General features: G+C 49.6%; 1 protein-coding gene across 1 annotated transcript in view; it reads right to left on the reverse strand.

Annotated features, from left to right (window-relative positions):
* LOC142302351 (telomere repeats-binding bouquet formation protein 1-like) overlaps window positions 1–20655 on the reverse strand; it is a 78528-nt gene extending 57873 nt beyond the window's left edge. The window contains exons 1-3 of the mRNA XM_075343410.1: window positions 20543–20655; window positions 14510–14634; window positions 8409–8500 (exon numbers count right to left, since the gene is read on the reverse strand). Coding sequence (XP_075199525.1) covers window positions 8409–8500; window positions 14510–14634; window positions 20543–20655 — 330 coding nt within the window. The remainder of the gene's footprint in view (window positions 1–8408; window positions 8501–14509; window positions 14635–20542) is intronic.
* Window positions 20656–21517: the final 862 nt, after the last annotated feature.

Genomic DNA, 21517 nt, shown 5'->3' on the forward strand with positions numbered 1-21517 from the left:
GGGGTATTCATTCACATCTAGAACATTTATGGCATAGGGTACCCCATAAATGAATACTACCAATGGCAGTCACATTTATCTCAAGGACTAACACTACGATCATTGGAGAGGTGAAATTCTGACCACCTCTCCACCAACAGCAGCCCCATAGTTGAGATAAATGCGGACCAGCATCTACTGAACATTTCTGACATGTCCTATGGATATGGTGATTGACTCCGAACACCCCTGCACCCTACATGAAATATCAGATCCGGGCTGGGTGTGCCGATTTGAGCCATGTCGGCTGGGAACCCCTGCCGCTGACGTCAGCTGGCCAGGAACAGATGGCAACTTACCAACAGTTCACTAATCCCATGTCCAGTCTCATTAGGGGTCACATGATGACCGAAGTAAAGCCCTGCAAGCCCGGACATCTAGCGGGAAACAGCTCGATTGATAGTTCACACATCAGTTGAGGTTAACCCGGTATCTTGACGGTTTAAAGGGCCTTGCTGCTAGGGTTCTGTCCTCCAGTTCCTATCATCTGGGGCCAGTCCGTCCAAGGATTGGTTTCTCGTTCCCACTTCATGTATCCGTCCACACTCGAAGTTCATGGTATCTCGCATTGTTTCCTTTCCATTGCCACAAACCACCCACAGTATGTGACGCGCCCACGGGGTCTTGGGTGTTACTCGTCACCGGGCCGGTTTCGGTATAGGATGTCACAGCGGCCAGGCCCGGTTCCGTGACCCCGGCGGTGTCAATAAAGATGGGGATGATGGGAGTAGTTATTCATGACGCCACCTGTGGTGTGCAGCCAGGTATCAGCCGCCGTTGCATGAGGTTCTCTCTGGGGCGGATGGTGTGACGAAGCAGAGTTGGTAGAGCTCTCCACAGGCAGAGCTGCGCCCCTGGGTTGTTGGGAGTAGTAGTGGATGGGGGTGCAGGGGCGCGAAGATGAGAGCGCCGACAGTGATGAGACGACAGAGAAGCTACAGTCATGGTTCTTTACTCACTGAAGTATCACCGCTTTTGGGGTGCCGAGCTCCGCTGTGACGGGCTCCAGATCAAAAAAGAAGGGAATTTTGTTTACTTACCGTAAATTCCTTTTCTTCTAGCTCCAATTGGGAGACCCAGACAATTGGGTGTATAGCTATGCCTCCGGAGGCCACACAAAGCATTACACTAAAAGTGTAAAGCCCCTCCCCTTCAGGCTATACACCCCCCGTGCTGCTACGGGCTCATCAGTTTTGGTGCAAAAGCCAGAAGGAGGAAAAAAATTATAAACTGGTTTAAAGTAAATTCAATCCGAAGGAATATCGGAGAACTGAAACCATTTAACATGAACAACATGTGTATACAAAAACAGGGGCGGGTGCTGGGTCTCCCAATTGGAGCTAGAAGAAAAGGAATTTACGGTAAGTAAACAAAATTCCCTTCTTCTTTGTCGCTCCATTGGGAGACCCAGACAATTGGGACGTCCAAAAGCAGTCCCTGGGTGGGTAAATAATACCTCATAATAGAGCCGTAACGGCTCCGTCCTACAGGTGGGCAACTGCTGCCTGAAGAACTCGCCTACCTAGGCTGGCATCTGCCGAAGCATAGGTATGCACCTGATAGTGTTTCGTGAAAGTGTGCAGGCTAAACCAGGTAGCTGCCTGACACACCTGCTGAGCCGTAGCCTGGTGTCGCAAGGCCCAGGACGCTCCCACGGCCCTGGTAGAATGGGCCTTCAGTCCTGAGGGAACCGGAAGCCCCGAGGAACGGTAAGCTTCGAGAATTGGTTCCTTGATTCACCGAGCCAGGGTTGATTTGGAAGCTTGTGTCCCTTTACGCTGGCCAGCGACAAGGACAAAGAGTGCATCCGAGCGGCGCAGGGGCGCCGTACGGGAAATGTAGAGTCTGAGTGCTCTCACCAGATCTAACAAGTGCAAATCCTTTTCACATTGGTGAACTGGATGAGGACAAAACGAGGGTAAGGAGATGTCCTGATTGAGATGAAAAGGGGATACCACCTTAGGGAGGAATTCCGGAACCGGACGCAGAACCACCTTGTCCTGGTGAAACATCAGGAAAGGAGCTTTGCATGATAACGCTGCCAACTCAGACACTCTCCGAAGTGAGGTGACTGCTACTAGAAAAACCACTTTCTGCGAAAGGAATATTTTCCACGTCCTGTGGTAGATCTTGGCGGACATTGGTTTCCTAGCCTGTCTCATAGTGGCAATGACCTCTTGAGATAATCCTGAAGACGCTAGGATCCAGGACTCAATGGCCACACAGTCAGGTTGAGGGCCGCAGAATTCAGATGGAAAAACGGCCCTTGAGACAGCAAATCTGGTCGGTCTGGCAGTGCCCACGGTTGGCCGACCGTGAGATGCCACAGATCCGGGTACCACGACCTCCTCGGCCAGTCTGGAACGACGAGGATGGCGCGGCGGCAGTCGGCCCTGATCTTGCGTAACACTCTGGGCAACAGTGCCAGAGGAGGAAACACATAAGGAAGCTGAAACTGCGACCAATCCTGAACTAAGGCGTCTGCCGCCAAAGCTCTGTGATCTTGAGATCGAGCCATGAATGTTGGGACCTTGTTGTTGTGCCGTGACGCCATTAGGTCGACGTCCGGCATCCCCCAGCGGCAACAGATCTCCTGAAACACTTCCGGGTGAAGGGACCATTCCCCTGCGTCCATGCCCTGGCGACTGAGAAAGTCTGCTTCCCAGTTTTCTATGCCCGGGATGTGAACTGCGGATATGGTGGATGCTGTGGCTTCCACCCACAGCAGAATCCGCCGGACTTCCTGGAAGGCTTGCCGACTGCGTGTCCCACCTTGGTGGTTGATGTAAGCCACCGCTGTGGAGTTGTCCGACTGAATTCGGATCTGCCTGCCTTCCAGCCACTGCTGGAACGCTTTTAGGGCAAGATACACTGCCCTGATCTCCAGAACATTGATCTGAAGTGAGGACTCTTGCTGAGTCCACGTACCCTGAGCCCTGTGGTGGAGAAAGACCGCTCCCCACCCTGACAGACTCGCGTCCGTCGTGACCACCGCCCAGGATGGGGGTAGGAAGGATTTCCCCTTCGATAATGAGGTGGGAAGAAGCCACCACCGAAGGGAAGCTTTGGTTGCTTGAGAGAGGGAGACGTTCCTGTCTAGGGACGTCGGCATCCTGTCCCACTTGCGTAGGATGTCCCATTGAAGAGGACGCAGGTGAAACTGCGCGAAAGGGACTGCTTCCATTGCTGCCACCATCTTCCCCAGGAAGTGCATGAGACGCCTCAAGGGGTGTGACCGACCTTGAAGGAGAGATTGTACCCCTGTCTGTAGTGAACGCTGTTTGTCCAGCGGAAGCTTCACTATCGCTGGAAGAGTATGAAATTCCATGCCAAGATATGTCAGCGATTGGACCGGTGTCAGATTTGACTTTGGAAAATTGATGATCCACCCGAAACTCTGGAGAATCTCCAGAGTAACGTTGAGGCTGTGTTGGCATGCCTCTTGAGAGGGTGCCTTGACCAGCAGATCGTCTAAGTAGGGTATCACTGAGTGACCCTGAGAGTGGAGGACCGCAACTACTGTAGCCATGACCTTGGTGAAAACCCTTGGGGCTGTCGCCAGGCCGAACGGCAGTGCCGCGAACTGAAGGTGTTCGTCTCCTATGGCGAAGCGCAAGAAGCGCTGATGCTCTGGAGCAATTGGTACGTGGAGATAAGCATCCTTGATATCGATCGATGCTAGGAAATCTCCTTGGGACATTGAGGCGATGACGGAGCGGAGGGATTCCATCCGGAACCGCCTGGTCCTTACGTGTTTGTTGAGCAGTTTTAGGTCCAAAACAGGACGGAAGGACCCGTCCTTCTTTGGAACCACAAACAGGTTGGAGTAGAAACCGTGACCCTGTTGCTGAAGAGGAACCGGGACCACCACTCCTTCTGCCTTCAGAATGCCCACCGCCTGCAGCAGAGCCGTGGCTCGCTCGGGAGGCGGAGATGTTCTGAAGAATCGAGTCGGAGGACGAGAGCTGAACTCTATCCTGTAACCGTGAGACAAAATGTCTCTCACCCAACGGTCTTTTACTTGTGGCAGCCAGGTGTCGCAAAAGCGGGAGAGCCTGCCACCGACCGAGGATGCGGTGTGAGGAGGCCGTAAGTCATGAGGAAGCCGCCTTGGTAGCGGCACCTCCGGCGGTCTTTTTAGGGCGTGATTTAGACCGCCACGCGTCGGAGTTCCTCTGATCCTTCTGAGGCCTTTTGGACGAGGAGAATTGGGACCTGCCCGCACCCCGAAAGGACCGAAACCTCGACTGTCCCCTCCTCTGTTGGGGTGTTTTTGGTTTGGCCTGGGGTAAGGATGTTTCCTTTCCCTTGGATTGTTTGATGATTTCATCCAATCTCTCACCAAATAAACGGTCGCCAGAAAATGGCAAACCAGTTAAGCACTTTTTGGAAGCCGAATCTGCCTTCCATTCCCGCAGCCACAAGGCCCTGCGTATTGCCACCGAATTGTCGGCTGCAACCGCCGTACGGCTCGCAGAGTCCAGGACAGCATTAATAGCGTAGGACGCAAATGCCGACGTTTGAAAGGTTATGGATGCCACCTGCGGCGCAGACGTACGTGTGAGTGCGTCAATTTGCGCCTGACCAGCTGAGATAGCTTGTAGTGCCCATACGGCTGCGAATGCTGGAGCAAAAGACGCGCCGATAGCTTCATAGATGGATTTCAACCAGAGCTCCATCTGTCTGTCAGTGGCATCCTTGAGTGAAGCTCCATCTTCCACTGCAACTATGGATCTAGCCGCCAGTCTGGAGATTGGAGGATCCACCTTGGGACACTGAGTCCAGCCCTTGACCACGTCAGGGGGGAAAGGGTAACGTGTATCCTTAAGGCGCTTGGAAAAACGCTTATCTGGACAAGCTCGGTGTTTCTGGACTGCCTCTCTGAAGTCAGAGTGGTCCAGAAACATACTCTTTGTACGCTTGGGAAACCTGAAACGGAATTTCTCCTGCTGAGAAGCTGACTCCTCCACTGGAGGAGCTGAGGGAGAAATATCCAACATTTCATTGATGGACGCAATAAGATCATTCACTATGGCGTCCCCATCAGGAGTATCCAGGTTGAGAGCGGCTTCAGGATCAGAATCCTGATCAGCTACCTCCGCTTCATCATACAGAGAGTCCTCTCGCTGAGACCCTGAACATTGTGATGATGTCGAGGGGATTTCATAGCGAGCTCGCTTAGTCGGTCTGGGGCTGCGGTCCGTGTCAGAGACGTCACCCTGGGATCCATGAGACACCCCGGGAAGACATTGCTGTTCCAACTGAGGGGGACCAGGGGACAATGATTCCACAGTGCCCCTGGCTTGAGATGCCGGCCTGGACTGCAAGGCTTCTAATATCTTAGCCATAGTCTCAGAAAGTCTTTCAGTAAAAACTGCAAACTCCGTCCCTGTCACCTGGACAGCGTTAACAGGTGGATCTCCCTGGGTCACCCTTAGCAGAGACTCCGGCTGAGAAAATGCCACAGGGGCCGAGCATTGCACACAATGAGGGTCAGTGGAACCTGCCGGCAGTATAGCCGTACATGCTGCACAGGCAGCATAGTAAGTCTGTCCCTTGCTATTTGTGGACGACATGCTGTTGTCTCCTCTGAGCAATACAGGAGGGGATATAGCCAAAAATCAACAGTGCACCATACAGTGTAAAGTATAGACTATAATCAATAAACTATAAATACACTTCTGCACTAGTGGGGCCAGCACCACAGGTGCTGCTTACCGCCCGCGCAAAGCGTTTGTGTGGGCACCAGAATTCCTGCCTGGGTCTCTTTGAGCTTGTCTGTCCTCTCCAGCGTTAGCAGAGCTGAGAGGAATGGCTGCCGGCGTCCTGAGGAGAGGAGGGAGCCGTGGGCGTGACCCAGAAAAGTGCGGGAACTGGTGCCCCACTGTGCAGAGTGAGGGGGGTGGAGTATGCAAAGCATGCTCCAGCCCTCAGTGCTGCCGTACTGTAGCCATGCCCTGTACAGCGTCCCGCCCTTCCCCTGACTGGCAGGGCTGAGGGCGGGAAGAAAAAGAGACTAGGCCGCAGAAGCTGGGGACTCGAGTTATAAGCGCGGCCGCCGTATAAGCGCGGTCGGCGCGGAAGTCCCCGGCGCACTAACAGTCCCAGCCGCGCCGCAGTGATACCCATGGCAGCGGCGGTCAGCGCGGCAGTCCCCCTACACAAACACACTCAGCGACGCTGAGTGTATAGTGGCACAAACACAGTCAGCGCTGCTGTCCCCGGTGCACTAGCACACCCAGCAATGCTGGAGTGTTGCTGTGCGCGGTCCCCACGGGGACACAGAGTACCTCCAAGTAGCAGGGCCATGTCCCTGAACGATACTCGGCTCCTATCCAGCAGGGTCCTCAGGAGCTGTGGATGGAGCACGGTCTCAGTGCCTGGAGACCGATGGGATCCCACTTCACCCAGAGCCCTAATTGAGGGATGGGGAAGGAAAGCAGCATGTGGGCTCCAGCCTCCGTACCCGCAATGGATACCTCAACCTTAACAAACACCGCCGACAAGAGTGGGGTGAGAAGGGAGCATGCTGGGGGCCCTGTTATGGGCCCTCTTTTCTTCCATCCGACATAGTCAGCAGCTGCTGCTGACTAAGCTGTGGAGCTATGCGTGGATGTCTGACCTCCTTCGCACAAAGCAAAAAAACTGATGAGCCCGTAGCAGCACGGGGGGTGTATAGCCTGAAGGGGAGGGGCTTTACACTTTTAGTGTAATGCTTTGTGTGGCCTCCGGAGGCATAGCTATACACCCAATTGTCTGGGTCTCCCAATAAGGAGCGACAAAGAAAGATCTGACATCTGCCAAGGCTGGAACTCTACTTAGCATATGGCAGAATCAATGGATGTAAGTGAAAGGGCTCCAAAGATTGAAGTCTCACTGTGATATCCATGTGCCGAAAACAGTACGTCTAGTGCTGGTCCAAATATAGGAAATTGTCCAAGATGCCATTGTGACGCCCTGGCAAAACCAGGTAGTCACACATAGGCCCCCGTATAACACCTTCCCTCACAGGGATACACACAGCCGACCAGAAACCCTAGTCACCTCCCCCAGGGAAAGACAGGCACACCAGTGGGCAGGACCAGGCTATTGGAGAACGCCCACCTAGGGGTCTGGAGAGCCCGGGGTGGGAAAACTGTTCAGTTCAGATGAAGTTGTCAGATAAGTTTGGAGTGAAGAGGAGAGTGGAAGTGGAAGCTGAAAGGTGTCAGGGTCGGAGCCCTGACACATTGGCTAGGTGGCAGACGGTGGGCCCGTGTCTAGCAGGAGACTGGAAGACGGCTCGGCAGATCCGAGGTGGACCGGGACAGGGTAGGAGCCCGCCAGTACTGACACCGTAGACCCGACCGGAAACCGTGCACAGAGGGGGTACTCGGAGCTTGAAGCCAGGACCGGAACCAATGGCCTAGCTAATTAACCGATTGAGGGCAGGATTATAGGTCCTGTCCCAACCTAAGTCCCGAAAAGAGATAACCACCCACAGAGAGGGATAGGGCATCCGTCAGAGCCTGTAGATCCCACGGGTCAGCGTCAGCGGGCACGGCTCTCAACAATAGTACCGGGAGTGGACTCCCGCGTTCCACACCGGGAAGTCCACCACATCACAACACAGTGCAGAGAAAAGTGACACAGACCACCAGCCCGGGTAGGGGACCAGAGTACACCCGGCCGCGGCGGCCGGCCACCAGCACCTTGGTTAACCATTGGACTTGTCTGATTTCTTTCACCGTGAGTAAGCTGAGACTCCCTGGTCTGACCAGGTGCGCCGGCCCCTGCCATCACCGTCCCCTGCACCAAGCCACTGGGTCCCGGGGCAACCATCCCCACCCAAGGAGGGGTTAACAACCACCTGCCATCCTATCGCCTCGGGTGTCCCACAGCAGCAGCGGTGGTGCCACATCTCACCACACACCGTGGGTGGCGTCACAGACAGTTTACTACAACCCGAACAAATACGTCCCTTTTTAGTTGAAGTGTCCGCTCGAACTCCGGGTCCGGTAGAATCCCTCGAGCCACACTGCGGATCCGGATCCGAGCAGCCAGGCTACTGGCACGGGGGCGGTACAGGAACCTATCTAGAGTGGGGAGGGACTCCAGGGACCAGCAGTTGGTTTGGTCAGGGGTCACCATCTTCCCCTTCCTTAGATGCAAGGGTCCCCTTCACTTCCCTTTGCCGCTCGGTTGGTCCTTCCCCCATACCTAGCGTGACAGGGAGAGGAAGAAATCCTTCTATAGTCTCAGGGAGGGCAGAGAAAACTGGCTCCATAAATGATGAAGATGAAGTAAGTGCAGGATAGAAAGTGAAAGATATACTGAAGGCAGCAGCACACAGAGCTCATATTGAGCCTATATTACTGACAGGCACACACCTCATTGTTCTCTTGCTCCAGTTTTTGCAGTTTGTTAAGTAATTCTTCATCCATTTTTTCCTCCAAGGGTCTCTTCCTTTGGCTGGTGGGACCTGACGAAGAGCATTGACAGACAAGGTTTCTGCTATGGATGGTGCAAAAGGATTATAAGTAGATGAAAAGTAAAAAAAAATATACGAAACCGAAAAAATAATACAGTGACATTATTAGCATCCATGCTGCTTACAAAACAGTACTAGAGGGAAAATATCAGATACAACTGCATTAACTAAACTGTGGCCAAAGGAGAAGAGCAGGGGCCTTGTAGGCAGCATTCACCAATCTTTCCAATGTTCCTTTCTTCTTATCTGATCCGATCCGCTAGTCTCATAGTGGTGGGTACACGCCATATTTACAAAGGTTTCCATTACCTGCTTACATTTATTATCCTCCATGTACTGCTAAGTTTACCCTTAAAGGAAAGCAGACACCCCCTAAATGAATCACACTTATCAGACTCCAAATAATTAGAGCTAGCAGGTGAATGGGCTCTCACATACAAATCTGCATCGCTGTCAGGTCCCTCTGCGTTCTACAGCGGTTCACTCCCCCTGGTGACTGGAAGCCGCATCACTCATGCAGAATGATACTGGTACCCGATCTGTTTGTGAGAGCTGTAATGCCCCTATCCTGTAGTACTGTGCCCATCCTAGTCCCCATCCTATAGTAATGTGCCCACCTTGTCCCCATCCTATAGTAATGTCCCCATCCAATAATATTGTGCCCATCCTTGTAATGCCCCCATCCTTTAGTAATGTCCCCAGCCTTGTCCCCATCCTATAGTAATGTGCCCACCTTGTCCCCATCCTATAATAATATACCCACCTTGTCCATATCCTATAGTAATGTGCCCACCTTGTCCCTATCCTATAGTAATGTCCCCATCCTTTAGTAATGTTACCGCCTTATCCCCATCCTATAGTAATGTCCCCATCCTTTAGTAATGTGCCTACCTTGTCCCCATCCTATAGTAATGTCCCCATCCTTTAGTAATGTGCCCACCTTGTCCCTATCCTATCCTATAGTAATGTGCCCACTTTGTTCCTGCCGTGGATGGTGCTGGTGATGGGAGAGGAGTCGATGCCAGCGGCGCCGGTGGGCGCAGGCTCCGTTCATCCACTGGACTGGGTTTCCTGGGGATCTGCAATGCCATTGGCTGACTGTAGGTGGCGGGTGTCTCCCAGCTGAGGTACAATCATTCAGCTACAGCCTATGGGAAGACACCACACCCTTTTTAATTTCCCTCCTGTCTGCTGACCTCTGCCAGAGATAGTTCTGAGAATTCTGGCTCCTGTTTCTTCCTGTGATTTCATGCTCTCATTACCGCATGTTTCCTGACTACCCTCCGGCCTACCTCGCTGCCCGATCCGGTTTTGACCTCTGCTTGTTTCTGATTACGTCTTTGCCTGCCGATTCCGTCCCTGTTCTGCTATTCCTCGTCTGACCCTGCCTGACGACTACTCTCTCAGACTGCAGCCTTCCACAGGTAGTGATCTCCAGGGCCCTGTGTAATTCCAAATCCCTGTAAAGGGGTTAAAGGGTTTCAGGGTTCTGGGGGTCCTGCTTGGCGAGTGGCTTCCCTCTAGCCTGTCCATTACAGCCCGTCTGAGTCTTTGGATCCAGGCAGGCGTTACAGATCGGTTACAAGGCCGGTCTCTCCAATCAGAGCTGGGGACGGGTGAAACAGAGGTATAGCTGCACTGATCATGGCTGGATTTCAATGTTTCAGCCATTTTCAATGGCTGAGCCAATCACAGCCTCCGTAGGTCCGGGGAGGACACACCACCCCTCCTGAGGTCAGGCAGATGTCCCCTCCTCCCTGGTATTTGCACAGCGATCACAGCCACCGGGGCCGCGATTTCGCCATGACATACCAGGTACGTCATGGGTCCTTAAGTACCAGGGAGCCATGATGTACCCAGTACATCATAGGTCGCTAAGGGGTTAACATACACACACAATACACATGATAAAAAAAAAACACCATTTTTCTCACCCGTCCCGCGTCCCCTCGGCTGCCTCATCTCTGCCTCTTGCTGTCTGCAGGCCTGTGCCCCCGTTGACTATCTCGGCAGGTGCAGGTGCCACAGCCCCTGTCAGCGATTTATGTGATGATTGTTTTGCCGCAGAGCGCTTGACTCAAAACATTAATCTAAAAGCGCAGAAAGGGGCTGCGGTTGGCCCCTACACCTGCCGCGATAGTCAACGGGGGCACGGGCCTGGGGGCCACACGAAGCCACCTGAGGAGACGCATGCGGCCCGCGGGCTGCCTGTTTGAGACCTCTGATTTAGACTATCTTTTATATATTCCATGTGTGCGGTACTACGTGCATAACAGTGACATGGCATCTGCCATCTATTACAGCCAAAATGGTGCTTCAAAATTCAAATAGCGCTTCTTCCCTTCCGAGCTTGGAGTACACCACTTTTGGGTATCTGTCTACTTGAGAAATATCACAACAAAATGTATGGTCCATTTTCTTCTCTTACTCTTGTGAAAATAAAAAAATTGTCTCATGTGCAACATGTCTGTGGGAAAAATTTATTTTTTTCATTTACATGACACAAAGTTATAAAATTCCGTGAAGCACCAGTGAGTTGAAGGGGCTCACCACACCACTAGATAAATTCCCTGAGGAATATAGCTTCCTAAATGGGGGTCACTTGTGGGGGTGTTTCACTGTTTAGGCACATCAGAGGCTCTGCTAATGTGACATGGCATCCACTATCCATTTTAGCTAATTTTGCAGTCCAACAGTTAAATGGTGCTTCTTCCCTTCCAAGCTCTGCCATGCGCCCAAACAGTAGGTTTCCACCATATATGGGGTATCAGGGTACTCAAGAGAAATTACAAAACAAATTGTAAGATCCACTTCCCCCTCTTACCCTTGTGAAAATGCAAAATTTGGGGCTAAAGCAACATTTTGTGAGGAAAAAGAAAACTTTTCAGTTTTTTTCTTTCACATTGATTTAATTCCTGTGAAGCACCTAAAGGTGGCTTTACACACTACGATTTCGCTACAGCGATCTCATTGGGGGTCACGGAATTTGTAACGCACATCCGGCCGTTGTAGCGATCTCGTTGTGTGTGACTCCTATGAGCGATTTTGAATCGTTGCAAAAACGTTCAAAATCGCTCATCGGTGACATGCCCCCCTATTCGCAATTATCGTTGCTGCTGCTTGGACGATGTAGTCCGTCGTTCCTGCGGCAGCACACATCGCTACGTGTGACACTGCAGTAACGAGGAACCTCACCTTACCTGCGTCCCGGCAGCAATGAGGAAGGAAGGAGGTAGGCAGGATGTTACGTCCCGCTCATCTCCGCCCCGCTGCTTTGATTGGGCGGACACTTAGTGACGTCGCTGTGACGCTGAACAAACCGCCCCCTTAGAAAGGAGGCGGTACGCCGGTCACAGTGACATCAATATGAAGGAAAGTATGTGTGACGGGGGTGCGCGATTTTGTGGGCAACGGACAGCGATATGCCCGTGTCGCACAAACGATGGGGGCGGGCACGCACGCTAGCGATCTCGCTAGCAAGATCGCAGCGTGTAAAGCGGGCTTAAGGGATTAATAAACTTCTTGAATGTGGATTTCAGCACTTTGAGGGTGCAGTTTTTAAAATGTCACTTTTTTTTTGTTTTCTGCCACATAGGCCTCTCAGTCATTTCACATGTGATCTCTAAAAAACTGTTTGAAACACAGTACAACATGTCACAAAAAATAGAGAAAAATCTCAGAATCACTGGAATATATTGAAATTCCAGCGTTATTACTTCATAAAGTGACACTGGTCAGAATTAAAAAAAATGTACCTGGTCAGGAAGGTCAAAACAGGCATGATATGAAAACTACATAAAAAAACACAATACTAAGATACAATTTAATACAGTTGTGCTCAAAAGTTTACATACCCCGGCAGTTTTTTTTGCTTTCTTGGCCGTTTTTCAGAGAATATGATTGATAACAAAAACTATTTTCCACTCTTGGTTAGTGGTTTGGTGAAGCCATTTATTGTCAAACTACTGTTTTCTCTTTTTAATCATAATGACAACCAAAAACATCCAAATGACCCTGACCAAAAGTTAACACACCCTGGTGATTTTGGCCTGATAACATGCACAGAATACATAATCCATAGGATGAAAGGCACTCACCGGTGTTGCTGTATCAAAAAGGCTTTATTCCTGAATCAGGTTACATGTGAAGGCAAGCGGGGAGGGGGAGACACAAAACACATAGGACAATGGCTGTTTCGCACCTGCACACGGCGCTTCTACGGGTCCACAAAGAGTGACATCATTTCCTTACTCTTATAAGACACACCTGTGTACTTAACTGACATCACTATACTAAAAACATTGTTAAAACACCAAGAAAAACAACAATTTTTAACTACTTTTAACTACTTCATAACCTGTATTGCTAGAACTCAAAAACACAATGGAAGTTACTTATAAAAAAAACTGACAAGTCATTTTTGTTATTGAATCCTAACGGACCCATTGCATTATATTTTATAATGCATGGTGATTCCTTCCTTATTTCTTCTTTCTATGAACTCTGTAACATGCAGAGAAGTTGACATAAATGAGTTTGAATGGCTAATAAAGGTAACATCCTCCCCTATGACTTGTTTGCTTGAAATCAGTATGTGTGCATAAAAGCAGAGTGAGTTTCTCGGATCCAGACAAACTCTTGCATCTGTCATCCAGCCACTGATGTTTCTGAATTGTGAGTCATGGGGAAAGCAAAAGAATTGTCAATGGATCTATGGGAAAAGATAGTTGAACTGTCTGAAACAGGAAAGGGATACAAAAAGATATCTAAGGAATTGATAATGCCAGTCAGCAGTGTTCAAACTGTGCTTAACAAATGGAAAATCAGGGGCTCTGTAAAAACCAAACCACAAAGAGGGAGACCAACAAAAAATTCGGCCACAACTGCCAGGAAAATTATTTGGGATGCAAAGAAAAGCCCACAGGTATCAGCTGAAATACAGGACTCACGGAAAACTAGCGGTGTGGCTGTTTCAAGATGCACAATAAGGAGTCACTTGAAGAAAAATGGGCAGCATGATCGAGTAACCCAGAAGAAAGCCATTACTGCGCAAATGCCACAAAGTATATCGCCTGCAATACGTCAAACAACAAAGATACAAGCCTCCAAACTTCTGGAACAAAGTAATTTGGAGTGATGAGACCAAAATCAACCACAACCATAAACATTGAAGAAGTGTCAACAAGGCCTATGATGAAAGGAGCACCATTCCTACTGTAAAGCATGGAGGTGGATCGCTGATGATGTGGGGATGTGTGAGAAACAAAGGCACAGGAAACTTGGTCAAAGTTGAAGGAAAGATGAATGCAGCAAGTTATCAGCAAATACTGGAGGCAAATTTGCACTCATCAGCCTGGAAGCTGAGCACGGGACATACCTGGATGTTTCAACATGACAACAATCAAAAACACATGGCCCTGGAGTGGCCATCTAAGTCACCTGACCTCAATATCATTGAGCCACTCTGGGGAGAACTCAAGCGGGCAGTTTATGCAAGAAAGCCCAGGAATTTACAGAAACTGGAGGCTTTTTGCCAAGAACAATGGGAAGCTTTAACATCTGAGAAAATAGATAGCCTCATTCACAACTACCACAAAAGACTTCTTCAACCTGTCATTGATGTTAGAGGGGGCAATACACAGTATTAAGAACTGGGGTATGTGAACTTTTGATCAGGGTGATTTGGATGTTTTTGGTTGTCATTATGATTTAAAAAGAGAAACCAGAGTAGCTTGACAATAAATGGCTTCACCCAACCACTAACCATGAGAGGAAGAAAAGTTTTTGTGTTATCCTTCATATTCTCTGTAAAAAGGCCAAAAATGCAAAAAAAACCTGCCGAGGTATGTAAACCTTTGAGCATAAGTATATATTCTTCACCTAGTAGGCATTCTTCAAAAGAAGCACTGACCCTATACTATCCAGTGTTAGAATCTACAATACAATCTGATAATAGGTACAGGAAAACATTCACATAAACATGTACAACACACATCTTACCTTTTCGGAGTCTGAACAGGTGGCTGGGATAGTGCTGTTCATATACATACATTGCCTTTGGCTTAAGCTTTAGCCTTTCACTGCGGCGAGGTCCTTCCTCCGACTGTGAATCTGCTTCTAAATTGCTGAATGACACAAAAAAAACCTAAAAGTTAGCCAATATTTACTACATATCTACTTTACATCAGCATCATCTCTGAAATCCCCTTTTATACCATATGAGAAGGTTTAAACGTTCTAATGCTTAATGCGACAGTAAACACTTTTGGGTATTTTCTGTCACCTCGGCTTCTCAAAGTCACATCATATGTGATGTGGGACCTAAAAAATGGTTTTGTAAATTTTACTGTAAAAATGAGAAATTAACCCATCTAATTTCCTAACAAAAAAATAAAGCTGTTTCAGAAATGGCGCTGATGTAGACATGTGGGAAATGTTATTGAGTAACCGTTTTGTGACACAAATTTTTGGTTTAAGGGCATACAAATTCAAAGTTTGAAAATTGCAAAATTGGCTCCGTCATTAAGGGGTTAAGGCAGAAAGACAACAAACAAGGTGAAGTCAGCTGCAGTAAATATCCACAAAGCATCACCAAGGAGTATAGCCAGCATTTCCAGACGTCATGGCTTCCAGACTTGAGGCAGTCATTACCTGCAAAGGATTCTCTACAAGTATTAATCCCTTTATGACCAAGGACGTACTGGACCGTACTTGGCAATGTCTGTCCCATGCACATCCCCGCACATATCTGATCTGATCAGCAGATATATGAGGCTAACAGGCGCGGGTGGATCAGACTAGTAAAATCAGGTAAAAAAAAAAAATGTCTTCACTTTTTGCCAAGGCTTTTTTAATATTTTTTTCTACCAAGCTCATCCATGTGCAGTTGGTTCCTGTACTGATCCGTTGCTGAGCTACAGGTGGATCCTTTATATGCCTGGTCTCATCATCAGGTGGTAAGCCGGCTATTCTCCTTTTTTGTTCTTTTGCAAATAGTTCAAATCACACCCCTTTTGCCCACCTTGAGGATAAAACAAAAAAAAATACACCTTTGGTATCGTCGAGTTTAGAAATGCCAGATCTATCAAAATACAAAAATCAATTAATCTGATCGGTACACAGCAAAGCGAAAAAAATATTCCAAAAGCCAAAATTACGTTTTTTTTGGTCTACGCAACATTGCATTAAAATGCAACAACAGGCGATCAAAACATTACATCTATACAAAAATAGTAGAATTAAAAATGGCAGCTCAAGACGCAAAAAATAAGCCGTAACTGAGCCCAAGATCCCCAAAAATATGAATGTTACGGATCTTGGAAAATGGTGATAAAAGCGCGATTCTTTTTTGGACAAACTTCTGATTTTTTTTCACCCTCACATGTTTCGTATCTACGAATTCCTGAGGCATTGTACGGACACGTCTTTTTTACCTTATAGTGAACATTGTGAAAAAAAGTGAAATTCTACAATTTTTTTTTATTCATTATTTTTCCACATTTGGAATTTTTTCTCATTTTCCAAAAAGAAAAAAAAAAATCGCCCAGGGGTGAAGGGGTTAAAAATTAACATTTTATTTATGGTAAAGTTAATTTACCCAATTACTTTTGAGCCCTTGTAATGAGGAGGCTTTGAAGAAAAACGGTCAAAATTTCTAAACATTTTACAGGATATTTTTGTTCAGCCCCTTAATGACTGCCAAAACACATTAAACGGTGGTTGTTAAAGGGACCCAAACATCAGGATTTTCATGTATAAGCTGCAGCCAGTGCAGTACTGGCACTATCAGGCACAGTGTGTACATACACAGGGGGCAGCTCGGGTGTTTAGGCAGTGAAATCCAACTTTATAAAGTTTGAAAAATCAAGCACTTTTTGATTGACGTGTGCACCTCTCTCCTAATGTCCGGGTGGGTTATGCACGTGTATCCCCCCTCCCCCGCCGCCTGTTCCTCCCTGCCTCTGGTTGTATTCAAATTTCTCTCTTCAGAAACATGGCGCCAGAGTTGGCACCTGCGCATAGCGCTTATCTCCGGCGCCATATTTCTGAAGCCTGCAGTAGCTAGTATTACCTGCAGCTACGATATCGTGCCGCCCCTGGACACCGTGCCAGCACAGCAGCCACCAAGGACACCGGGACCGGGTCTCGCAGCACTGCCGTCACGGGGTCATGTGAGTCCATTGTGAACTTACCTCACCTGACCCCCGATGTCGCTGGCAGGCTGCTGTTGGCTTTTTCCTGTGGCGTCCCGGTGTCCTAGGCGGCAGCTGTGCTGGCACGGTGTCCTGGGGCGGCACAATATCGTAGTATACAATACAATATACGTATATATATATACGTATACAATATACGTATCGTATAATTTGTGCAGAGTCCCAGGTGGGTGGAGCCAAGTGGGGTAATGTGTGCAGAGTCCCAGGTGGGTGGAGCCAAGCGGGGTAATGTATGCAGAGTCCCAGGTGGGTGTAGCCAAGCGGGTTAATGTGTGCAGAGTGCCAGGTGGACGGAGCCAAGCGGGGCCATGTGTGCGGAGTGCCAGGTGGGCGGAACCAAGCGGGGTAATGTGTGCAGAGTCCCAGGTGGGTGGAGCCAAGAGGGGTAATGTGTGCAGAGTCCCAGGTGGGTGAAGCCAAGCAGGGTAATGTGTGCAGAGTCCCAGGTGGGTGTAGCCAAGCTGGGTAATGTGTGCAGAGTCCCAGGTGGATGTAGCCAAGTGGGGTAATGTGTGCGGAGTGCCAGGTGGGTGGAGCCAAGCGGGTTAATGTGTGCAGAGTGCCAGGTGGACGGAGCCAAGCGGGGCCATGTGTGCGGAGTGCCAGGTGGGCGGAACCAAGCGGGGTAATGTGTGCAGAGTCCCAGGTGGGTGGATCCAAGCAGGGAAATGTGTGCAGAGTCCCAGGTGGGTGTAGCCAAGCTAGGTAATGTGTGCAGAGTCCCAGGTGGGTGGAGCCAAGTGGGGTAATGTGTGCGGAGTGCCAGGTGGGCGGAGCCAAGCGGGGCCATGTGTGCGGAGTGCCAGGTGGGCGGAACCAAGCGGGGTAATGTGTGCAGAGTCCCAGGTGGGTGGAGCCAAGCGGGGTAATGTGTGCAGAGTCCCAGGTGGGTGGAGCCAAGCAGGGTAATGTGTGCAGAGTCCCAGGTGGGTGTAGCCAAGCTGGGTAATGTGTGCAGAGTCCCAGGTGGATGTAGCCAATTGGGGTAATGTGTGCGGAGTGCCAGGTGGGCGGAGCCAAGCGGGGCCATGTGTGCGGAGTGCCAGGTGGGCGGAGCCAAGCGGGGTAATGTGTGCAGAGTCCCAGGTGGGTGGAGCCAAGCAGGGTAATGTGTGAGGAGTGCAAGTGGGTGGAGCCTAGCGGGGCCATGTGTGCGGGCGGAGTGCGAAGTGGGTGGAGCCTAGCGGGGCCATGTGTGCGGGCGGCGGTGTGCGAAGTGGGTGGAGCTTAGTGGGGCCATGTGGTGATGAGGACGTCAGTGCCGGGGACTGCATGGCTGGGGACAGGTGAGTGTGAGTGTGTGTGTGTGTGTGAGTGTGTGTGTGTGTGTACATACCGAGTGCAGGAGGGGGCGGAGCCCAGCGGGGAAGTGTCGGCTCCCTGCACACGTAACTAGGATAAATATCGGGTTACTAAACAAAGCACTTTGCTTGGATACCCGATATTTTTCTTGGTTACCAGCCTACCGCAGGCTGCCAGCGATGGCTCCCTGCACACTGTAGCTGTAAAAAGCCCTGCTTTTGCTGATAGAACCGTTCTCGAACGTAACTCCAACTGTCGAACTTTTACCAAAAAGCTCGAGTTCTATCTAGAACACCCCCCAAAATCACTTGAACCGCGAACTGCAGAACCGCGAACCACGAACAGCGCTCAACTCTAGTTATAATACATACAGGACTATGGGGGCTACATTATAATATATGGAGGACTATGGAGCCTACCTTATACATGCACTATGGGGGTGCATTATAAAACATTGGGGACTATGTGGTGCAGTTTAATATATGGAGTACTATGGGGTGAATTATAATATATGGAGAACTATGAGAAATTCATTATAATAATTGGAGGGATATGAAGGCTACTTTAAACATGGGGGACTATAGGGCTGCATTATAATATATGGAGGACTGTGGTGAAGTATAATATATGGAGAACTATAGGGTAAATTATAATACATGGAGAACTATGAGAAATTCATGATAATAATTGAAGGGCTACTTTATACATGGAGGATTATGGGGGTGCATTATATTATATGGAGGACTATGTGGTGCAGTATTATATATTGAGTGCTATGGGGTGAATTATAATGCATGGAGAACTATGGGAAATGCATTATAATACATGGAGGACTATGGAAGTGTATTCTAATATGTGAAGGGTTATGTGGGACCCTTTATACTATTTGGAAGGCTATGTGGGGGGCCATTATTGTATTTAGAGAACTATATACAAGGGGGGACAAAGATACAATCAGGGGATGGGAATGTTTTTTGCTGAGGGATAAAGGCTCTTTCCCTCAGCACCCAGCTTTCCCATGCTCTGCTATACATCTTCTCTCAGCACCCAGCTTTCCCATGCTCTGATATGAGAAAGCTGGGTGCTGAGGGAAAGATGTATAGCAGAGAATGGGGAAGCTGAGTGCCGAGGACAAGATGGATATCAGAACATAGGAAAGTTGTGTGCTGATAGAGGGATTTCATATCATGGGAAATCTGGGTGCTGTGGGTAAGAGCCAAGTGTCAGCATCATTATCCTGTACCCCGAGTGTCAGTGTCATTATCCCGTACCCCAAGTGTCGGTGTATGTGGAGGGGGGGCTCAGGTCTGAACTTTGCACCGGAGCCCATCAAACTCTAGTTATGCCACTGGACAGGAGCCTTACCCTATGTCCAGTGTCCGATGACTTCCAGTGTCTGTCCTGTTCCAGTGTCTGTTCTCCTGTGATTTTGTCTGTTTCCTAGGCTAGAACCAGCCAGTATCCCTGATCCCCCCTGCATGAACCAGCCTGAATCTCTGATCCATCTTGCCTTCGTTTTTAGTCCATTCCTATGTCCTGGGAGCAGCCTGATCCTGACCCGTTCGTTAACTGTACTGTGTTCTTGTGGAACCAGGAGCCGGCTGCTTTCACACATCCGGCTTGAGCTCTGCGGCTCAATCCGGCTGTGCAAGCTATGCAACGGATGCGGTGAAAACACCGCATCCTTTGCTTAAGTTTTTCCCTTGCGGCCCGTCCGGTTTTTGCCGCTTACGGCATGCTACTGAGCATGCGCAGTGGCAAAAACCGCATGCGGCGTCCGGATGCGTTTTTTGCCGCATCGCGCCGCATCCGGCCGCCATAGGCATGCAATGAAAAATGCGCCGCATCGGCCGAATGCGGCGCAATGCGTTTTTTTTTGCCGCACGAAAAAACGTGCTACGCAACGTTCCATCCGGCCGCCGCATCGGCTAAATCTGCCGCATGCGGCAAAAACCGGATGGAACGCAAGGCCATGCGGCACAATGCGGCACTAATTAAAGTCTATGCAGAAAAAATGCAACCGGCAGCAAAAAAAAACGGTTGCGATTTTCCTGCAAAGTGCCGGAGTGTGCCGCATTGCAGAAACCGGAGGTGTGAAAGCAGCCTTACCCGATGTACGGTGTCTGACGACTTCTGCCTAATGCCTGGAATCTTACATAATGACTTCCTGTGTCTGTCCTGTTCCAGTTTTTGTTGTCCTGTATCCCTGTCAGTTTCCGTGGCCGGGACCAGCCAGTATCCCTGATCCGCCCATCATGAATTCCTGTGTCTTGGGACCAGCCTGAATCTCTGATCCATCTTGCCTTTGGTTTTAGTCCATTCCTGTGTCCTGGGACCAGCCTGATCCTGACCAGTTTGTGAACTGTACTGTGTTCTTGTGCCAGTCCTGTCTGTCCTGAGCCTGTTCCCTGTCCTGCTGTCACCTAGCCCTGGCTCAGCTGCCACAGTCCCTGGATGCCACCTTTCCCTTGCTTGGGTGGGTCCGGGCCCCCCATGTGGTCCAGAGGGACCACCTCACCTTGGGATTGCGTCAAAACCTGCGCTCACCACCTCATTCCCGAAGGCGAGTGTGACAATGTGTAAGTACACAGTAGTTAACCTTGCTGTTTCACTGCAGCTGCTACCATCCATGCCGACCTGCTTATACAATACCCGCGTCTGCAAGTATTGACGCCAGTCGCAGCTACTTTACCACTCATCCATCCCGGATGGAATGTCGACACCTGCTCCTCCTGTAACCTACTGCCAGACACCATTGCTCCAGTACCCCTGGGGCCAGCCGACGCAGCACCAATCTTCCCGAGTGGCATCCAGACTCATACCTGTAGCATAACATCCTCACCATTAGAGGCTCTGGAGAAGACCAGGCTCAGGTCTGTAAACAAGCCTTTCTACGTGTTCTGTGTGCTGTGGCCCAGTGGGTTCGCTAAACATGTCTGCTCACCCGACGAGAGTAACAGTGGTGCAAAGGAAGCCCCAGGAGAACGCCCCAACATGTTTTGCATGTGAAATTGCTCGCTTTATCAAGGGCAGTGAACAGTATACCTGTCAGGACCTTTTTAGAGCATGTGATAGCAGTCACATGGGCTATCAGAACCAATCACAGCAGATATAGCAGCGCATGCGCACCAGCCAAAACCAATCTGCTCATCGCAGTTGCAGAGTTATAATGCTAGGGCACATGTCCAGGGGAAGAAACCCATTGCTATCGCACCCAGACATGCGCGCAAGACACTGAGAGAGGGGAGGAGAGATAGCCATTAGGGGCGCACGCACACATCCACCAGGTTGGTTTTTAAGAAGTACATCATATACATTGAATACAACAAAGGCAAGTATTAGCCCTAAATAGGGGCAAGTCCATGAATAATATGAGGTGTCCACAATAAGAAGGCAAATGATATCCATAATGTCCATTGGATCAAATTTACCATTCATTAGTAAATAGGTCCCAGACAGGAAATATGACAGCAAGGCACTATTGACAATTGAA

The sequence above is a fragment of the Anomaloglossus baeobatrachus genome, chromosome 4 (assembly GCF_048569485.1).
Source record: "Anomaloglossus baeobatrachus isolate aAnoBae1 chromosome 4, aAnoBae1.hap1, whole genome shotgun sequence".
Lineage (NCBI taxonomy): Eukaryota > Metazoa > Chordata > Amphibia > Anura > Aromobatidae > Anomaloglossus > Anomaloglossus baeobatrachus.